Source organism: Psammomys obesus, unplaced genomic scaffold (assembly GCF_907164565.1).
Source record: "Psammomys obesus unplaced genomic scaffold, mPsaObe1.curated_primary_1811, whole genome shotgun sequence".
Classification (NCBI taxonomy): Eukaryota; Metazoa; Chordata; class Mammalia; order Rodentia; family Muridae; genus Psammomys; species Psammomys obesus.
In genome coordinates, this window is record NW_026591643.1 from 3,596,731 (window position 1) to 3,617,817 (window position 21,087).

The window sequence follows — 21,087 nt, forward strand, 5'->3', positions numbered from 1 at the left end:
TGTCATTTTTGTTCCCTAAAGTTGGAGTAATTAGTAGTAAAATGCATGTGAACCTGAAGCTCACTGTGAGGGCGCTTTGCTATAGCCCGCCTTTTGCAAGCTATGGAGGACTGTTTTACTTTATAATTTTTCAGGAAGTTTTGCTACGCTGTGTCCTTCTAGCATTTGTGCTTTTTATTCAATTTTTAGGTCCACTGGCCTCAGGGTGTTTATTGTTTTCCATGTTCTAGTGATGATTTTCATTTCTGTGTAAAAATCTGCCTTCCCTTCCCTTTCACTTGGTAATATTTAAAGTATTCTCTTTGCAAGTTTATCTTGGCATGTCTCTTTTTATTGTACCTTTGCTATTTCACTGATTCCTGGTTTTGTTCCTTCCTTCAGTTTATCTGTGTTTTCTTTTTTATATGGTTGATAGTGTTTCTTTTTGGCTCTAAACAGCGGATGTTACCGTTTTCTCTGTGGCGTGTGTCCTAGCTCTGGGGCATGCTGCACTGCCATCCTCATGCGGTTTGAAACACCTTCTTGCCTGTGACTCTGTCTGTCCTCAGAAAGGCAGTTATCATATGTGCGACTGTGTGTGGCGCTTTTAGGTCTGTGCAGTGTTGAATGTGTTCCCATTCCTTCTTTTATGTTTTTGGCTTCCTTCTGGCTTGTGAATGCACCGTCTCTGGGAGAGCAGCAGGCGCGGGGCCGCTGCTTGCGCATCTCGGCGAGCATCGGTTCTGTTGGTTCACATTTTCAAACTCAAGTCTAGGTTATTAGTCGCTGGCAGGAGTTCAGTGTTGTTAAGAGTTCCCAAGCTCCCTCTGGACAGAACTCACTTCCAAAGGTTAGAGTGAGCACAGGGCTATGCTAGTGGATTTCCACCAACAGCAGGAGTGGCTGAAGTTCTCAAATCGGTTTCACCTCCTAGGGCTGGAGAGAAGGCCCAGTGTGTTCAGAGCACTTGCTGTTCCTTCAGAGGACCCAGGTTTGGTTCCCAGCACCCAGATCATTACTGTTGTCCTTTCTGAATGTTAAGACAAGTGAATTTGGGGACCCAGGATGTTTTTAATATGCCTAAGGGGTGTCTAAATTATTCTCACTTAGACTGTGTCCCTACAATACATGGCCCATGGCTGCTGCAGCCAGTGCACGCCGTCAAACTCGGTACAGCTCCTGGATCTACCAGTTGCTGGCTCGTGGCTTCGGCAGCCTGCTTCTGACACAGTGAAGGTTCTTTGGTAAATATCTAATGAGTGTATGAAGCTACTGTGATGTCTGAGGCTGTTTCCTTGTCTGTAAAATAGATATAATCATGCACTTGTTCAAAGATTACACACAGGTTTTAAAAATCAGCACACAGCAGGCTTCCATTGACATTATGTATGGGAATCACAAATTGTATTAATGTCAAGAAAGTTCTGCAAAAGCTGAAGTTAAGTAAGTATATGGAAGTGGCAAGAGGAGCGCCCCATCACGGTGCCCCGGCCAGTGCTTGTGCTGTCACTGGTCCCTCTCGATACCTGTGCTAGTAAAGCAGTTTCTGTGCTCCCCAGTTGTGGGCAGGCCAAGGTGTCAAAAGTGACATCAGGTTTTTAAGGAGCATAGAGCATCACCATCAGAGCACACGCCTAAGGAAAGAAGGCAGGTGGGAAAACATGAAAGAGGAAGGCTCTGATATGCAGACAGCTTCTCTAGAAGAAAGGTTGATATTGGCAAGAGTGTGTTGAAGGGCTGCAGAGACGGCTCAGTGGTCCTCCTAGAGGACCCAGGTTCAATTCCCAGCACCCAGATGGCAGCTTACAACCAGCTGTGACTCCATTCCCAGGGAATCTGATGCCACCCCTGCCTCCACAGGCACCAGGCATGCATGTGGTACAAAGACATACATGCAGACAAAACACCCATATACATTAAATTATTTTTTAAGTATGTTGTTTGATATACTCAAGGACATTTCTCAGCTGTGCGTGTGTGAGAGAGAGAAAGGTAATGTTCCTGGGTGCCAGAGGATTCTGGGACCCCAGGATTCTGGGAGTTTGATACAGAGGGGTCCTCGATGGGAGCCATGAAAACCAAGGTGGGTTAGGTGGAATGAAGCCAACGTGAAGACTGCGCTAGCTTTATCATTTTGCTGTCCCGCTGAGCCCTAGCCAGTTTGTATTTGAATATCCATAACTCAAAGAGATGCTTGGTTTCACCAGACTTCGGAGTGGAAGGAAAGGCCAGCTAGTGGCTGTGGATTTGATTCTCTTTTAGGCAGTTTCTGTCTCCCATCCCCTCTGAAGGTGAGCCCATCCTGAGCACCCTCCTTTTCTTCATTCTCCTTTTCCGCACCGCTGCCGGCATCCTGCCATCCGCTCTGATGGTGTGTACGGTGAAGGCCTACGCAGTCAAGCTCTCCCATGCTTGCCCATGGGTGAGTGTGTCTGCAGCATTACTTGGGCGAAGAGACTTAGAGGAATATGCTGGCTCCACTTAACTCAAGGCTGTTCCACATGGCACACAAGTAATTTGAAGCTGTATTACAAGGAGATGAATATTCCTTGTGCACTGAAGATTCCTTGCAATCCTTCTCCCTTTCCTTATAATCTTCCTCCCTCTCATCTTAAAAAAAAAAAATTCTCTACTTCCTTATTTTTTTACTGTTAGTAGAAATGCTATTTTTTCCTAGTGAAAAATTTAGACTTTTCTAGTATTCTATCCTGTTAATGAAATGACTGTCAGTGTGTCAGCCAGTGCACATGGCACAATGATCAGGCCGAGATTCTCGTACCTGTAAACAGCTTTTTGAGACAGGGTCTCGCTCTGTAGCGCTGGCTGTCCTGGAACTCAGTATGTGGACCAGGCTGGCCTTGGATGCAGAGAGACCTGCTGCCTCCCCGATTCTGGAATTGGAGGTATGCTTCCTCATTTGAAATGCCTAGAGGTTTCACTTCTCAACTGTAGCTTTGGAGTTCTTTGTTATTTAATGTCATCCCAGGGTAAAGTTCACTAAAGAAGGGAATGGCAAATTAATGTTTTATTGTTTTTATTTCTAGCTTATTCTACTAAGCTCAACAAATTTCCTGTATTTAATATTAACGATGACTTGAATGATCTGTGTACCAGTGCAGTGAGCCCAAACACCACCAAAGCCACGAGGTACGCCCTGAATGTGTGGCGCTACTGGTGCATGACCAACGGGCTCAAAGACCACACGGACATCACCAAGGTAAGGGGCACGTGAGTTCGCTAATTCTTTTGGCTGACATCACTGAGCTTACTGTGCTAACTGCTGGGGAGAACACCCGTGAAAGAACATGAGCTACAAAGAGAATTATCCACAGCACCAAGTAGAATTTAGAAAGTGTTCGTTAAATATGCAGAAGAATACACTCAGCCATATTTCCAGGAAGAGGTAGGAGCTGATAGAATTGGAAGACAGGAGACCCATAGAGTGAATGATGTGAGGAAGAATAAAATGTAGAGAGCAAAGCCACTTGCCACAGTATGGCTAGGCCAAAACAGACATTGATGACAAGCTCAGGGTCTTGTTTGTTGTGTTTTGTTTTAGGCCTTTCGAGACCAGGTTTTCCTGTGTAGCTCTGGGTGTCCTGGAATTCGCTCTGTAGATGAGGTTGGCCTCAAACCAGAGACCCACCTGCCTCGACCTCCCCAGTGCTGGATTAAAGGTGTGCTCCACCATCAGCAAGCTCAGGGTCCTGTAGACGATGGGAAACCCCCAACATTTCATGTTTTCCATACTGCAGGGTCCGATTGTAAATACCTAGGGCCAGGCAAAAAGGACTCCATTAGAGTTTTTTTTGAGCAGGAACGAACATAATAAAAATGGTACTTTAGAGAAACTAATTAGAAGTTATGAACAAAATAGTTATTTAGTATCCTTAAACCCCAATCCCCACCCCTTTGTAAAATGAGCTCTTCCAACTTCAAGTCCTTGAGATTTGTGAATAGCAGGGGAACTCTAACACATGGAAAGGCTGACTAGAAAGACACTGTTCTGACATGAATACAGGTGCTTTAACCCAAGGTCCAGGGGGATATATCCATTAAGCAGTTTGATATATCCTGCTTAAAACAGTGGAAAGAAGTTGGAAACAGACTTAAACGTCTCACAGGTAGAAGCCATTAGCTGAAGCCTGAAGGCAATGTAAGATTTCAGAGCTTGGGTGATGTACTTAGAGAATCAATAAAGCTGAAATAGAAAACTTGGGTTTTTCCTTCTGCTGCATGGTGCATTAGGTACTGTGAGAGACCTTTCTGTTACAGATGAAGATAGAAGCATCCCGGGGTGAGAGCAAGAGAAAGGAAGGGAGGTGAAACTCACCAGTGAGCCATTCCTTCTGAGGGCAAAACTGGTAATATCAAGGAGGGAAGAGACAGGTTGATGGCTGCAGGACCTTTATCTGGAGGAGGAACCTTTCAGCTATTAACAAAAGTTCTGGGCCAGGCAAGATGGCTCATTTGTTAAAGTGTTCACCATGAGAGCGCGAGAATCTGAAATGAGCTCTGCAGCATCCACACAGAAAAAGCTGCCATGGTGGATATTCAGTCTGGAAGCTTAGAGCTCAATGGCCAGCCATTGAACGAGAGTTGAGTGAGACACCCTGCTTCAAAAAGTAAGATGGAAATTTAAAAAAAAAATTGTAAAACTGCAAAAAAGTAAGATGGAGAGGTAATTGAGGAAGATGTCTAATGTCTACCTATGGTCTCCATAAATATGCAGTACCTCACGTATATGTACGCACAAAATCACATGCTCATCAGAGACAGAGCGCTTGATTGGTAGAGTGGAGTGATTCTAGGTAAACAGCAGGCTCTGGTGGCCACCAGTCATTGCTAATGATCTTTTCAGAGAACATCCAAAATGTAGGCACTGAGGGGTTTGGGCAACTTAAGATCAGATAAGTAGGTGCTTGTTTAAAGACTCATTGCCAGGGCAGGAGGATGGCTTACCAGTTTAGAGTGTCTGCTTCTCTCCCTAAGAACCTGAGTGAGGCACCTCCATGACAACCATCTGTAACTCCAGTTCTGGAGGATGCAGCACCCTCTTCTGGCTTACAGAGGCACTGCATGCATGTGACACACAGACATACAGGCAAAACATCTGTACACATAAAATACACATAAAATAAAATAATGTTAAAATTCACATTGTCTGGCATTTGATGAAAAATCACCAACATGCAAAATACTAGAAAATGTCTCCCTTAAAGAGTGAATCGAGTCTATGCTGGTGACACTCACTTCTAATCCTAGCACCCAAGAAGCCAGGCTCAGCAACAGCACAAGACTCTGTTTCCAAAAAAAAAGGGAGGATGGGGATAAGGAAGGGGAGCTGGGGAGCTAGATAGATAGCTCAGTGGTTAAGAGCCCTGAGTTCAGTTCCCAGCACACATAATTGCATGCGTATAACTCGCTGTCGCTCGTAACTCCAGCTTTAGGGCCAGTGCTCTCCTCTAGACCCCGCAGACAGCTGCACTCATGCGACTCTCCACACAGACATGTGACTGAAAATAAGTGTCTACAAAAACCTCAACAATGAATAGAAAAGCTATACGGATCTGGAGAGATGGCTCAGAGGTTAAGGCACTGGCTGCTCTTCCAGAGGTCCTGAGTTCAGTTCTCAGCAACCACATGGTGGCTCTCTACCATCTATAATGAGATCTGGTGCCCTCTTCTGTCATATAGGTGTACATGCAGACAGAAGACTGTATACATAATAAATGAATAGATCTTTTATTTTTTAAAAAGCATCTAGAACAAAAGGAGAGATTTATAGAGAGTCAAAGGTAAGGTTTGTGAAAGAAGATTTCTTACTGGAAACCAGGCAGATGAAAAAGACAGAGAAACCCTGTCTCAAAGAAACAAACAAAGAAAAACAGAAAGAAAACAACTGTATTTTGTAACTGCAAACACATCAGCAGAGGTGGCAGTAAAGGAAGACCCACCAGACAATAAGGAAATTCTCAGTAACAGGGTCTTGGTTTAGGATACTGAAGTTGTAGTGTGCCCCTCTCCACAATAGGATGAAATTACATCAATTACAGATCACTCACAGGACCTGGTTCTGGGAAGTTATTAAATGAGCCACAGATCAGGAAGAAACCACAAAGCACATTGTAGAATATCATGAACCAAATGAAAATTAAGCCTCAGCTAGAGTCTGCAGAATGCTAAGGAAGCAGGCAGGCTGCCTGCTGACCTTCACCTTTCCTTCTGCTCCTTCAGACCCTACCTCATCCCCAGCTCTGCAGCAGGCCACCTGTTGCACCCTCCCTCCCTTCTCCGCGCCTCTTCAACAGGGTTTCAGTGCTGTGAAGAGACACCATGACTATGGCAATTCTTAGAAGAGAAAACATTTAACCGGGGCTGGCTTACAGTTTCAGAGGTTTTATCCATTATCACCGTGGCGGGAAGCATGGCAGCATGCAGGCAGACACGGTGCTGGAGGAACCAAGAGTTCTACATCTTGATCCACAGGCAGCAGAAGAGGCCTGTGTCATCCCACCTCAAGATCCAGGTCAGGTGTGCCCTCATTCCAGATAGAGTCAAGCTGACAACTGAAGATAGCCCCATCTCCAGTGGATCACACAGCTCTTACCCTCCTGGCCTCCTTTACCCCCTCATTGCTTTATCCTTGCCCCCAACTTGAGCTGGCACTTCTGGGGAACCGACAGGCCACTCTGACCAGGAAAGCAAGGAGGCTAACTGTGGATCTTCATCTCTTCCTCCATCCCTCCAAGTCCAGGGTCTTAAGTCTCATCCCCAGCTCTGTGGCGGTAGCCTCCCCTCACTCTCTGCCCCCATTCCCAGGGGACTGAGCAGATCCTGGTGGAACATCCTCTTTCCTCCCTCCTGTGGGCTCTGCCCAGGTCATCCACATTCCTAAGGATCAGCTCCCAATACCCAGAAATAAAGTTTACCTGGAAACCCAGTGACCACACCTCTAAGGCTCCCGGAAAGGTTTCCTACCAGGTAATACACAACCACCACACTCTCCTGAGAACCATCTTAGGGCAACAGAAACCCAGGAACAAAACGCCTACCCAACAAAGACAAGACCAGATACCAGCACCTAAAATTACAATCTTCCCAATCCCAGATGCCTAGGCGCTAGCATAAAACCACAATCAGTAACAGTGAGGACAATCTGTCTCCATAAGAACCCAGCAATCCTACCCCAGCAGGCCCTGAATATTGCAACATAGATGAAGCACACACACAAAAATAAATAAAATAGACTTTATGAATGTGATAGAGGTCCTTAAAGAAGAAATTAATAAATTCCTTAAAGAAATCAATGAAAACACCAACAGTGGAAGGAAAGAAATGAATAAAACAGTTCAAGTGCAAATAGAATCAATAAAGAAAATCCAAACTGAGGGAAGTTTGGAAATGAAAAATATAGGGACTAGAACAGCAACATCAGAGGCAAGCCTCACCAACAGAATACAAGAGATAGAAGAGAGCATCTCAGGCATTGAAGACACAACAGAACAAATGGATACCTCAGGCAAAGAAAAGGTTAAGTTTAAAACACTGGCACAAGGAGCTGGAGAGATGGCTCAGAGGTTAAGAGCACTGGCTGCTCTTTCAAAGGTCCTGAGTTCAATTCCCAGCAACCATATGGTGGCTCACAGCCACTACAGTGAGATCTGATGCCCTCTTCTCCTGCACAGGTAGAATGCTGTATAAATTAAAAAAAAAAAAAAAAAAAAAACTGGCACAAAGCATTCAGGATATCTCGATACTATGAAAAGACCAAATGAATAAGAATAATAGGAATAGAGGAAGGAAGATTCCCAGGTCAAAAGCACAGAAAGAATTTTCTTTTGTTTTTGGTTGTTTTTCTAGACAGGGTGTCTCTATATAGTCTTGGCTATCCTGGACTCTCTTTGTAGACCAGGCTGGCCTTCAACTCATAAGAGATATGCCTGCCTCTGCCTCCCAGAATGCTGGAACTATAGGAGTACACCAACTGTGCACAGCAACACAGAAAGTATTTTCAACAAAATCACAGAAGAAAGTTTCCCTAATCTAAAGGAGATGCCTATCAAGGTACACGAAGCATACAGAACACCAAATGGACTAGAAGAAAAAAGAAAATCCCCTCAGCACATAACAATCAAAACACTAACGGTACAAATAAGGAATATTAAAAGCTACAAGGGAAAAATAAGAAGTAACATAAAAAGGCAGACCTGTTAGAATTACATCTGACTTCTCCATGGAGAGTCTAAAAGCCAGAAGTGCCAGGACAGATATTCTACGGACTCTAAGAGACCATGGTGCCAGCCTAGACTGCTATACCCAGCAAAAATTTTCAGTCACAATAGATTTAGAAAACAAGACAGTCGATGATAAAACCAAACTTAAGCAATATCTATTTACAAACCCAGCCAGACAGAAGGTGCTAGAAGGAAAACTCCAAACTAAAGAGGTAAACTATACCCATAAAAAAAAAAAAAAAAAAAAAAGGAATAAATGGTCCCAGACCAGCAAATCAAAAGAGGGGAAGTACACACACACACACCACCAACAACATAACAGGAATCAGCAATCCTTGGTTATTGATATCTCTCAACATCAATAGTCTCAGTTCTCTAATGAAAAGACACGAACTAACAGAATTGATGTGAAACCAGGATCTAACCTTCTGTTTCATCCAAGGACACCTTAACATGAAGGATAGACATCACCTCAGGGTAAAAGGATGGAAAACGATAGTCTAAGCAAAGGGACCTAAGAAGCAAGCTAGTGCAGCCATTTTAATAACTGACAAAACAGACTTCATACCAAAACTAACCAGCAGTAATAGGGAAGGATACTATATACTCATCAAAGAAAAAAACCACCAGTGAGACATTACAATCCTTAATATCTAAGCCCCAAACACCAGGGCAACCAGGTTTCCAAAAGAAACACTATTATAGCTTAAATCACATATCGACCCTCATACACTGATGGTGGAGACTTCAACGCCCTACTCTCACCTATAGACACAGCCTGACAAAAACAGAAATGCTGCCACTAACTGACGTCATAGACCAAGTGGGCCTAACAAAACACTTCACCCAAACACAAAAGAATATACCTTCTCTTCAGCATCTGAGAACTTTCCAAGCTTGACCGCATATTCAGTTACAAAGCAATTCTCAGTAAGTACAGGAAAATGGAAAGAATGCCCTGTATCCTCTCTGCCCACTGCAGACTGAAGCTGGACATCGACAGCAGAGACAGCAGAAAGCTTACAAGCTCACGGGAACTGAACCACTCACTACTGAATGGAAAATGGAAATGAACACACAACATACCCAAACCTATGGGACACAATGATGGTGCTTCTAAAAGACAAGTTCATAGCACTAAGTACCTACATTGAGAGAGCGAGACAGAGAGACAGAGAGAGATCTCATACTAGTAACAGCACAACTGAAAACTCCAGTAAAAAAGGCATCACACCCAAAAGTAGTAGATGGCAAGAAATAATGAAACTCGGGGCTGAAATCAATAAAATAGAAACAAACAAACAAAAAGGCAATCAACAAAGCAAAGAGTTGGTTATTTGAGAAAATTAACTAAATGATGGAGAGAGAATATCCAAATAAAATTAGAAATGAAAAGGGGTACATAACAATAGATACTGAGGAGATCCAGAGAATCCTAAGAACAAGCTTTAAAAACTTTACTAAACTGCAAAATCTAAAAGTGATGGACCAGGGAAGGCATTACAGGAAGAGAGAGCGAAAACCAGGGCCATTGGAGGGACAGTATGGAAACCTAGCACAGTGAAGCTTCCTAAAATATATACATGTGTGAAGGCAATTTACATGAAATTGCCAAAGGGTGGGGAGACAGGGCCCAGACCGGACATCTCATTACCAAGTGAAGCTCTAGTCTGGGATTGGCTTACATCTAATTAAGTTGTTACTAACCAACACAGGCTGCTGCCAAAATATAGGTTGTTCTCTACAAACTGACAGCACAGCCTCATTGCTGAGGACAACACCTCTACAGCTTACCGAAAATGGAGAAGTTGACTTCACCCCTACAGCTGCATGCTACCAAAGCCAGCCCACGCCAGCCGTAAACCCTTGAATCCACAGCGCTGTCCTGCCTGCAAGATATGCCAGTGCAATGGTGGTGCGGGGTTTGTTGGCGCACCCAAGTGATACCTTATTTGACTGAGGTCCCACTCCACAAGATGGCACCCAGAATGACACTGCTTGAATGATCAAGAGTCAGGGACTGGATAGTTCAGGGACCTATGGTAAGACCAAATACTGTCCTAAAAACAAAAACGTAACAAAAAAGTATCAATAAAATGACTACTAATGATATTCAGCTATACTCATCAGTGCCTTGCTCCACCATGTACAGAGAAGCTTCCCCCTGCAGCAGATGGGAACAAATACAGAGATCCACAGTCAGACATTATGCAGAGCTAGAGACCTTGGGACACTCAGCTCTAAATGGGATGTAGCCATCAAATCCCTCCCCTTTGGAATCAGGGAGCCCAGTATAAGAAGCAGCAGCAAGAGTGTAAGAGCCGGGGGAGATGGAGAACACCAAGAAAACAAGGCCTTCTAAATGAGCATGACCAAAGCTCATACAGACTCACAGAGACTGAGGCAGCATGCCCAGGGCCTGCAGGGTATCCTCTCCATATGTATTATGGCTTCCGGTTAAGTGTTTTTGTGGAATTTTTGAATGCAAACAAGTGTATCTCTATTTCTTATTACTTCTCTTAGGCTCTTTTCCTTTTGTTTGTTTGTCTTGTCCAACTCCAATGTATTATTTTATTTTAATTTTTTATTATCCTTTATAAGCCTGTTTGTTTTCTAAAGAGACAGAAAGAGAGTAGGTCTAAATGGAAGGGAAGGTGGGGAAGAATTGAGGAGTGGAGAAGAGGGGAAACCATAATCAGGATATATTATGTGAGAAAAAAAATCTATTTTCAGTAAAAGGAAAACAAAACCAAAAAGGAATCCACTCAAGGTCTGTAATGTAGTTTAATTGCATCTCTCAAGTATATGGTTTGTGTTCAGGGTGAGCCTGCAGCCATGGAATCTTAAGAGAGCTGAGTGCAGTCACTTGGGTCTCACGGAGTTCTCCGAGTCCATCTTCCCACAGGCTCGCTGAAAAAGACATCCATCAGTTAAGAATCAACTTTAATCTTCAGCAAACTCTGAACTCTGAGGGTTACTTCTCTGATTTAGATATGAAAAAGAATTTCTTGAGAAGAGTTAATTCTTTTACCTACTCAAATTTCTTTTTAAAATTATATTTATTATTTGAGGATTTTATGCATAAGACCATTGGTCTTCCTCAGTGTGCTGTGTAGAGCCTTCTGGCACTATGAAAGCTGGCCAGCGGGAAAGAGACTTCTCAGTCAGCTTTAAACTCATTTCACTGTATCTGGCAACTAAAGAATGCAGTGTCTTCAGCTGTGCGTTCTTATCACACTGTAATGGGCAGCAAAGAATGATGGCAATAGCCTTTGTTGCTTCTGACCCTGGGGCTTTGCTGACCAATAATGACCCTTGGTGCTTATTTGTCCACCTAACTTTTCAGTTAATAATGCATTACTTTTAGGCCTGCTCCCAACATTTCTTATAATGAGTTAAATAATAATAAGCCACCTTTGATCTGAGTACTTGGGAGGCAAAGGCAGGTGGATCCCTGAGTTTGAGGCCAGCCTGGTCTATGGAGTGAGTTCCAAGACAGCCAGGGCAACACAGAGAAACCCTGTCTCCATACACACACAAAAAAAAATTTTAATAATCAAAGGTATATACATTAGAAATAAAATATGGAGGAGTAAAAAATGAAGCAAAACAATATTTATGGGGAAAATATAGACTAACTAAATTATTATGTTATGAAATAAAATATTAATATAAAAGCTATAAATCAATAAATATAATGTTGAAGTCAGTTAAAAAGCAGGTCTGCATTGGGCCTGGTGACACGTGTAGTTTTGGTACTTGGCAGACAGAGGCAGAAGGTCATGGCAAGCTCAGAGTTGGCCTCAGCTACATAGTGAGTCCCCCCAGGGCTATTTTTAAAACCCTGTCCCAAAAAAACAAACAAATTAAAAAAAATTTAGACTCAGATGATAAAATAGTAAATTATAAGCAAGGCGAGAAGACTTTCTGGAATGCAGCAAACAAGATTGTGGCTGTAGGACAAAAGTGGGTAAGCTGGGTGTGGTTGCCCCTGCCTTTGCTGCCAGCACTGTGGAGAAGGAGGCAGGATGGCTGCTGGCTCGAGGGCAGCCTGGAGTATATAGTGAGACACTGTCTCAAAAAAAATTTTAATAGGAAGAAAAGAGATTGAGATCAGAGAATATAAAAGAATATGAAATTTGGAAAGCCGTAATAAAGGGGTTAGTACTACCAACCTTACAGAAAAGGAAAAGGATTCTGTGAACAATTGTGCCAAAAGGAGAACATAGATATGATGAACAAATTCCTAGAGTCAAAACCAACAACAGCAAGAAAGACCACTTTCAGTAGCTTCCTTTGCCCTTGAGATCTGTTACGACCCCTCGTGCTGCACTGCTTGGGGACAGGGACACAACCGCAACCCTTCCTGTTGCACGCCAACTAACTTGCTCTTCTGTCTAAAATGCCTTTTCTTCTGTTGACTGTATTTCAAACTCGCTACGTGGTCTCACAGAATGAGCTGAAGTTCTGTCTCTACCTTTTTAAAACTCTGACACCCATCACCTGGGTCCCATGGCCCTTGCATGTTACTGTTCTGCGTTAGTTCTGTTTCTGGACACCATAACTAAATACCGCACAGGAAGCCACTTGATGGAAGAAGCAGTAAAGACTGGCATCAGGGGTGCGAGGCCTGTTTCCATCTGAGTGAATCAGGGCGTAGAGAAGGAGCACCGACACGCCCTTTTTCTACTTCTGAGCCTCCTGCCTCCACCTCCTGAGTGCTGGCATCACAGGCAGGCGCCAGCACTTCTGGACCACGTGGTGCTGGGGACAGAACCCGGAGCTTCCTGCCCCCTTTCAGGCAGTCCTGGACCCCAGCCATGGTGCTGCCTACAGAGTCCTCTGGAAACACCTGCTCTAGTGCCCTGGAGTCTCTCAGTCCAGCTGAGGAGAAAGGTTAGCCAGCACTGGGACTCTCCAGGGGGCACTCCTTGTGGATTGCATGCCTGTTGCCTCCGATGGACTAACAGCTCCTTGAAGGCAAAAGCTGCACTTGTTCATGACTGGCTCTCCAACACGAACAAGAGGCCTGACTAGATAATGGCAGGCCGTGCTGATGAACGTGTTAAGTCAGTGACTTGACCTCAGTGTCAGGCGCACCCCACAAACATACATACAGAACATTTTTCTTGGTTTCCACTGAATAACACACACTTCACAGAAGCATCTACCCACATGGCGTACTGTCTGCACACAGGCAGTTCATCCTTACCTGTGCTCACTACCTTCTTCGCTCCTCACACTGATTTGCTTGTCCAGTGTTTCCCATTACTAAGGTCTTCAGTCTCTTAAAAAGAACATTGAAGAAGTAATTTCACTTCAGCTACTGAGGGCCAGCTTCTTCCATGTGGGGAAGGGCTGGCAGCAGCTTATAAACTTGGCTTCTTCATGGAACAACGACTGTGACCAACAGCTGTTATCTAGCAAGGCATGCTGACACACATGTAAAAGCCAGCATTCTGAACCACAGAACCACCTGGATAAACTATTTGCAAATTTCCTTCCTCCCTCCCTCCCTCCCTCCCTCCCTCCCTCCCTCCCTCCTTTCCTTCCTTCCTTCCTTCCTTCCTTCCTTCCTTCCTTCCTTCCTTCCTTCCTTCCTTCCTTCCTTCCTTCCTTCCTTCCTGGCCTATCTCTATCTTCCTCTCTCGCAGACAAGCCCTTACTGTATAGCCCTGGCTGGCCTGTGCTACTTGCTGTGTATACCAGGCTGGCCTTACCTTGAGGGGAGCTGCCTCCTCTGCCTCTGTAGTGTTGTGATTAAAGGCATGTGCCACCATATTTAATAATTTTTTTAGTCCTTTAAATTGTGGTAAAATAGATATAATATTGAACCTTTGAACTATTTTTAATGTAAATTTTTCTACTTTTTTGTGATTTTACGTAGGAGCACTATGCTTACATCATTTCCACCTCTCTCTCTCTCTCTCTCTCTCTCTCTCTCTCGCTTGCTATAATTCCTCTCATCCCCCTGCAGCTCCTGTCATGTCCCAACTCCATCTCAATATCATGACCTCTTATTTAAGTATTGTTTTGTGTATGTATGTGTTCTGGGTCTATATTTAGAAACGCTATATGGTTTCATAGAGTGAACCCAAAATCTGTACCTTTCTTTACCATACACACATATATGTGTGTGTATAATTACACACACTAAATGTGTAATTACACACACATATAACATGCTGAGCCCATCTAGTGTCGCTTCTACGTGCATGTTTGTAGGAATGACTCCTTAGCATCGGATAACCTCTCTTGGGGCTGTCCCTGGAAAAGACTGGTTGTCCCTTTCTCTGCAGCCACTGATTGCCTGTAGCTCTTCATCTAAGGGTGGGGCCTTGTAGATTCCCCCATCCACATTGGCATGACAACTGGTATCACTGTGGAGGTCTCGTTTAGGTGAACATTTATTTGCACTTTCATGGGTACAGCTTCCTGTCATATATAGAAGATGGTATTTATCCTGGCCCTCTGGCTCAAAGAATCTCCCCCCCCCCCCTTCCATGATGTTCCCTGAGCCTAAGGGGTAGGAGCTGAGTTGTAGATGTATCAGTTGGGGCAGGGACCGCACAGGCAGCTCTCCCATTTTGATCCTTTGTGGATTTCTGTGCTGGTCTTCAACAAAGAGAAGCTGCTTTGATGAGGGATGAGAGCTACACTTAACTGTGAATATAAGGCTAAGGATTTAGAATGAAGTTAGAGATTATAATGGTTTAGGAAAGCGGCAGTAGTCAGTTCCGTGATCTCAGCAGCCATAGGTGGTTGGTTAGGTTTTTCACGGCAGACATGAATTCTCCTATTGAGCTGGAATTAGCTCCAGTTAGACAGCTGCTGATTACTCACCAGATATAAGTGCTACCACTCCCCCCTTGGAGATCTTTACCATGGTGGTTGTTTATTTGTTTGCTTGTTTGTATTTCTCCGTGTACCCTTGGCTGTCCTCGACTAGATTTGTAGACTAGGCTGTCCTTGAACTCATAGATATCCACCTGGTTCTGCCTCCCTGAGTGCTGGGATTACAGGTGTGTGGCTCCACACCAGTTCTTGATGGTTAATTTTTAACTGTATAAGTTAGTACCATTCATTGTCTTCACCATGTTCTGCAAACCATTTACTGTTATTCATTCCCAGAATTTTTTCATCCTTCCAAATAGAAACTCTGTACTAACTAAACAGTATAGCTCCCATATCCTCTTTGCCCCTGCCCCTAATAACTACTATCCTGCTGTCTGCCTCTACGGATTTGCTTACTCTAGATTCTGAACATTAGAATTACCACTGTCCTTTATGACTTACTTGCCTTTGTGTATGTGTAGAAGTGGGAAAAGTGAGCTTTGCTTAGCACAACATTTCAAGATTCATTCCCTTTTATTGCTAAAGACAATCTCATTCATATATATGCCTCATTTTGTTTATCCACTTACCTACTGATAGACATTTAGGTTTTCCGTACTTGGGCCATTGTGGAAAATGCTACAGTATACATCTTTTGTTGTTTGGGCGCATGCTGTCATTCCTTGGGGAATATGACTTACAGATTGAGGGGCTGATGGTCCATTTCCAAAGCAACTGCAGCAGTGGACATTTCTCCATCATGGCGTCTGTCTGAGCGCTCTGCTTTATAACCTTCATCCCAACTAGCATTTGTCATCCTCCTCTTCTCTTCTCAGTTCTAGTCATCCTACAGGGTAGAGTTTCATGTGGTTCGACTTCCCCGTGCTGGAAAAAAGAGACTGGACCTGGGGAGAGACCATCTGATGACTCCGCAGTCTCCTGATTCTGTAGCCCTCTTTAAGGCCTAGCTTTTTCAAACTTCACTTTTTTTTTCCTGCAACCAAAGGAATCCCAACTAACTGTATTAACTCTGTTTTGTTGATAAGAAAGCCAGTCTTATGTTTTGTACACAGCTACTCTAATCTGTTGAACTAACTAATCAGAAATGACCTTTTATGTTATTCCCTCCTTTCTTTTTTTTTTTTTAATTCAACATGCCATCCTGCCAGACTTTATAAGGAGAATTCTAGCTTTCATTGTGGGTATATTTTTATAGTTCTTGCCTGCAAAATACTTTTATTTTTGTTAAGTGGATTTTTTTCTTACAATATCAGTTTAAATTCAGTTCTAAAGAGTGTAGATAGCACATCTCTAGAATAATTTCTCAGTGTTTGTCAGGTTCATGTTTCTCTCCCTCTCGCGTCAGTGTCCGCGCAGGTGAGCACTGGCTGAGACTGGCCCCATCCGCCAGACGCCACCTGCAGTGCAGTGTGGCTGTGCTGTCGTCTTGGTAGTAGTCAGGCGGTCAGATCCCAAGAGGACCCCGTTAGCTGCCACTTGACCGCCCAGTGCCACTGTGCTTGCACTCTCTGTCTTACAGGGTTGGTTTATGTGTTCGCCTTTGTGCAGGGGGCACGCGTGCATGCCACTGTGTCCTTGCGGTGGCCACAGGGCAGTCTGTGGACGTCAGTTCTTCCTTCTTTTTTCTGAGGAGGTCGCTTGTTGCTCCTGTTGGCTGAGTGCTCCAGACTAGCTGGCCTGGCACTCGTAGGAATGAAGAGCCTCTTTGGCTTTTCTCCATATTGTTAAACTGTTTAAATCCCCCCCAAAAATTGGTAGCTCAGTGGCTAAATGCTTGCCCAGCATATGGGGGCATTTAGTTTGATTCCTAGCATGACAGTAATTGAAGTAAAATCGCACAAGGGTAGTGGCTTACATGCCCACATGCATGCAGGTGTAACACAGACACAGGCACAATGCACACATGCACACTAAACAAACATTTTAAAATGAAGTCACTAGATTCCATAGATTTCAGATCAATGTACATGAAGCATGCTGTATCATTTCATGCTGTTTACTCTCATTTTATGTTGCCCTTCTTATTTCTAATATTATTGCCTTTTTCTTGTCCTCTCAGAACTCACAGGACTATGTCAACTTGACAGGTCTTCTTAAAGGCTCATTCTTCCCCTTCCTTCATTAATTTAGATTTTTGTTTTTATTGGCTTATTTTACTACTTATGAATTTGATTTATTTTTCTAGCTTTTGGGGTATATAATCAGTTTGCTTACTGAGAATAAAGTTTTGTAACAAATCATTCTAGTTGATATTATTGGAGTATATTTAACTAGATACAGTATTATATTTAATTATATTTTAGTCATTTTTTGTTTTCAAATCAAATTCTTCATGGATGTCATTTTTAAGACTTACTTTGGTGGGCAGCAGTGGAACACCCCTTTAATCCCAGAACTAGGAAGGCAGAGACAGGCAGATCTCTGAGTTTGAGGCCAGCCTGGTCTACAGAGAGAGTTCCAGGACAGCCCAAGCTATACAGAGAAACCCTGCCTTGATAAAACACACACACACACACACACACACACACACACACACACGATTTTCATTTGTGTGTGTGTGTGTGTGTGCACATGTGCACACACAAATGTGAGTGCGTCCAGAGGCCAGAGGAGGGCCTCTAATACCTGGAGCTGGGGTTACAAGTATGAGTCCCTGGCTGATACCTGTGCTGGGAACTGAACTCAGTTTCCTTGCAAGAGCAGCAAAGACTTGTAACCCTACTGACACTATCTCTCCAGCCCCTAATTTGGCTAATTTTTAATATATAACTCTTTTATTTTCTTTTTGACTCTTGTGCTATTAGCAAAATGAGTGCTAACTGTATAGCTTCTATTCAAACATTTTTATCAGAATTTCTGTTTTTCCCAAAGAATGTATAATGTAGCTTGACCTGATAGAGCAAGACTACTTGCCCTTACATTTCCATCTTGAATACAAAGATTTATGATGAGCCAGACTCATAAGAGTGATATTGAAACCCTATTGATTGTTAAGCTAGAGGTGTGTTGGGACCTATTCAGACAAATCCAAGTGAAAGATCACAGAGCATGAAGCTTCTCTTCCTCTGAAGCCCATGCTTAGTAGTGGCTACCAAACAGTGAGGACAGACATGGAGGATATTAATGCTGGGGTGACTGAGGTGTCAAGTTACAGAATCCTTTAGAGAGGATGACTGAAGTTATAAAGGAGGAGCAAGCAAATGGTTTTCAAGCAAAAGGAAGAAAGGACCTTCCAGAGAGGAGTGGTCAGTGTTCAGAAAGCCAGTCACTCTAGTCCATACATACCTGTATGCATGTATGTGCTTGCAGACACACGTTTGTAAAGAGGTATGGATTCAGTGCTGCTTACAAACCTTGGAAAGTCATGGTCCCTGTCACAGTAGTGTCCCTCGTGTGCTTTGAGAGGTGGCTACCCACATGCTCCACTTGCAGATTGAAATGCTGTTTTAGAGAAATTAAGAGGGAGCCAACTGTGACACCTAGATCATCCAGTTTGAAATTTACTGTTTCTCCACTGTATCGCATGAAAGGTTCAGTCCTCAAGAGGTCACAAAACTGTCCTCTCCACAGTTCAGCCCCTAGTGAGGGATGGGGCAAAAGAGGGGTCAGCTGTTTGGGTGTCCCCAAATGTGTAACCTCGGTGTTTGTCTCATTTGAGATCCCTGCAGTGAAGTTGAATGAGCTGCTTGAGAACTTTTATGTTACTGTCAAGAAGAGTGATGGCTCAGACTTCCTGGCTACCTCACTTCACGCCATTCGCCGCGGCCTGGACCGCATCCTGAAGAACGCAGGCGTGGGCTTTTCCATCACCAGCAGCACCTTCAGCTCTTCCACCAAGAAGCTCAAGGAGAAGTTGTGGGTCCTGAGCAAGGCAGGGATGTCGGGGGCCCGCTCTCGCAATATCGTGTACTTCTCCCTTTCTGACGAGGAGGAGATGTGGCAGGCAGGCTGTCTGGGGGACGGCAGCCCCATCACTCTCCTGTCCACAGTGGTCAAGTTCAACAGCCAATATCTGAACATGCGCACGCTGCAGGAGCATGCAGACCTCATGTATGGAGACATCGAGCTGCTCAAAGACCCCCAAAACCAGCCCTACTTTGCCCGGACAGACAGCGTGAAGCGGGAGAGCCGGAGCGGTTCTGGTAGAATGTGCCACGGGAAGATCTACCACGAGCACGCCCGGGGCCACAAACAGTGCCCGTACTGCCTGCTCTACAAGTACATGTACATCCACCGGCCGCCCACCCAGATGGAGGCCAGGGCTCCCTTCTACCTCACAGCCCGCAAGGAGGCCGCAGACATGGGCAGTGTGTGGTATGAAGAGCAGAGGATGGGCTTACGGTCTCTCCGGGGAATTGTCCCAAATTTAGCCAGGAAGGTCAAGCTGGACAACTGTGAGAACTTCACCTTCGTCTCATTCACTCAGGTCTCCAGGCGACTTGGCTCCCATAGCTGCTGCCAGTGAGCCCGAGGGGTCTAGGGCCTGCTTGCTCACCTAGGAGACTTGCTCACCTAGGAGACCTTCCCGTGGCCACGGGAAGAGTGATCAGCAAGCGGGTTCTGAGGCAAGGAGCGGATGTCTGCACTCCACGGTCCGGCCGGCCTCCCTTTACTGCAGCAGGCCATTCCTCTGACGAAAGTCACTTTTCCGTAAGAGTAGATGACTGAGTAATTTGGATGTTTTATCTAAATGTGTGACGCCTTGTTAAACCATCAACTCTAACACGATATATAATTATATTCAAGAGTGAAGAAATTCATTTTATCTAGTGCCTTTTTTAGCATAGGTTTTCTTGAAAAAAAGAAAAGAAAAGAAAAAAAAATGTTTTGAGTAGTTACTTAAAAAATATCCCAGTAGCCGGTAGCTTTAGAATGGTATAGAATTATACTTTGTTGGGTTTCTTTCACACGGGGACCTAGAGCAAGAGAGCAGACATAGTAGAGAACACTTGCACTCACCACCCCTTGTTTTTGTCCTCCTCTGCCAGGATGGCGGGGCTGCTCACCACGATGAAATACACCTTTCTGCTGTCTGGCCTTAGAGGCAGTTGGTGAAAGGAAGGTCTGTGTGCACATGAGATCCACAGGGTGTGCAGGCGACCCTGCGCAGGGGCCTCCATGGTCTGCACCGTGAGGGTGTCTTGCTAGTGGAAAGCGCCACCTGTGACCGGATGTGAAAGCCCCCCACGCAGAAGTGCCTGCATCTGTCCGAGTTCTCCCCGTGAGCACTTGCTGTTTGAGTCGTGTCTTGTTTGCTTTGTTTTGTAATCTGTTTTTGCATCGTTGTTACGTTGGCAAGAGTTCTTGGACATGTGAGGTGGTGCTTACCGAGGAGAATCCAGAGTAAGCCAGGAGTTTGTAAGGAGCCTGGGGACCCTGTAGGTTGGCGCCAGTGCTCAGGACATGGATTTAGGTAGCCTGCCAGGAACGCAAGCCCAGCACAGGGACATCATTACTGGATCGGAGCGTCATGGGAGGTTATTTGTGCATTTCAAAATCATTTCACATTAATAAAAGTCAACCTGACCATGTGTTACTTAAACAGCAGAATTTTCTAGTAACTACTGTGAATACAAGTTTTTAAAAGGAGCCCAAAGAGCGCTAAGTAATAGTAGTAATTTCTACTCTATTTTCTAGTCAAGGAAAGACTGTTTTAAAAGTTGTACCATTGTGTTCTTCTGTGTGCTTTCTAACCCCAAATTAAAATCCCAATGCAGATTCACATTGCATGAGTCTTTCAATTAGTGTTCCTTTTCAAGGCATCTTTAATAATTATTTAAAGTCATTTTAGTCACTGAGGTGACATTTCCCAGAGGAGAGCTGACCAGTGCTGCCTTAAGGTCTCATGTTGTTCCCTTTCTGGTGACGTGTTTATAGCTCTGTGGACTGGGTGACCTTCCCTGGGTAGTGATGAGTTCCAGTATCTTGCTGTAAGTAGGTAATGGATAATCAGTGTTGTAATTTGATCTTGTGTGTTGGTCTGTGTGGCTTCCAATTGTGATCTTAGGCTTTGGTT

At 44.2% G+C, this 21,087-nt stretch overlaps 1 protein-coding gene across 1 annotated transcript in view; it reads left to right on the plus strand.

Moving 5' to 3' along the window:
* Nucleotides 1-20,811, plus strand: part of Kiaa1958 (KIAA1958 ortholog) — a 134,807-nt gene extending 113,996 nt beyond the window's left edge. Inside the window, exons 3-4 of the mRNA XM_055611584.1 lie at nt 3,024-3,196; nt 18,730-20,811. Of these exons, the coding sequence (XP_055467559.1) occupies nt 3,024-3,196; nt 18,730-19,536 (980 nt within the window). The 3' untranslated portion in view covers nt 19,537-20,811. The remainder of the gene's footprint in view (nt 1-3,023; nt 3,197-18,729) is intronic.
* The last annotated feature ends 276 nt before the right edge of the window (nt 20,812-21,087 follow it).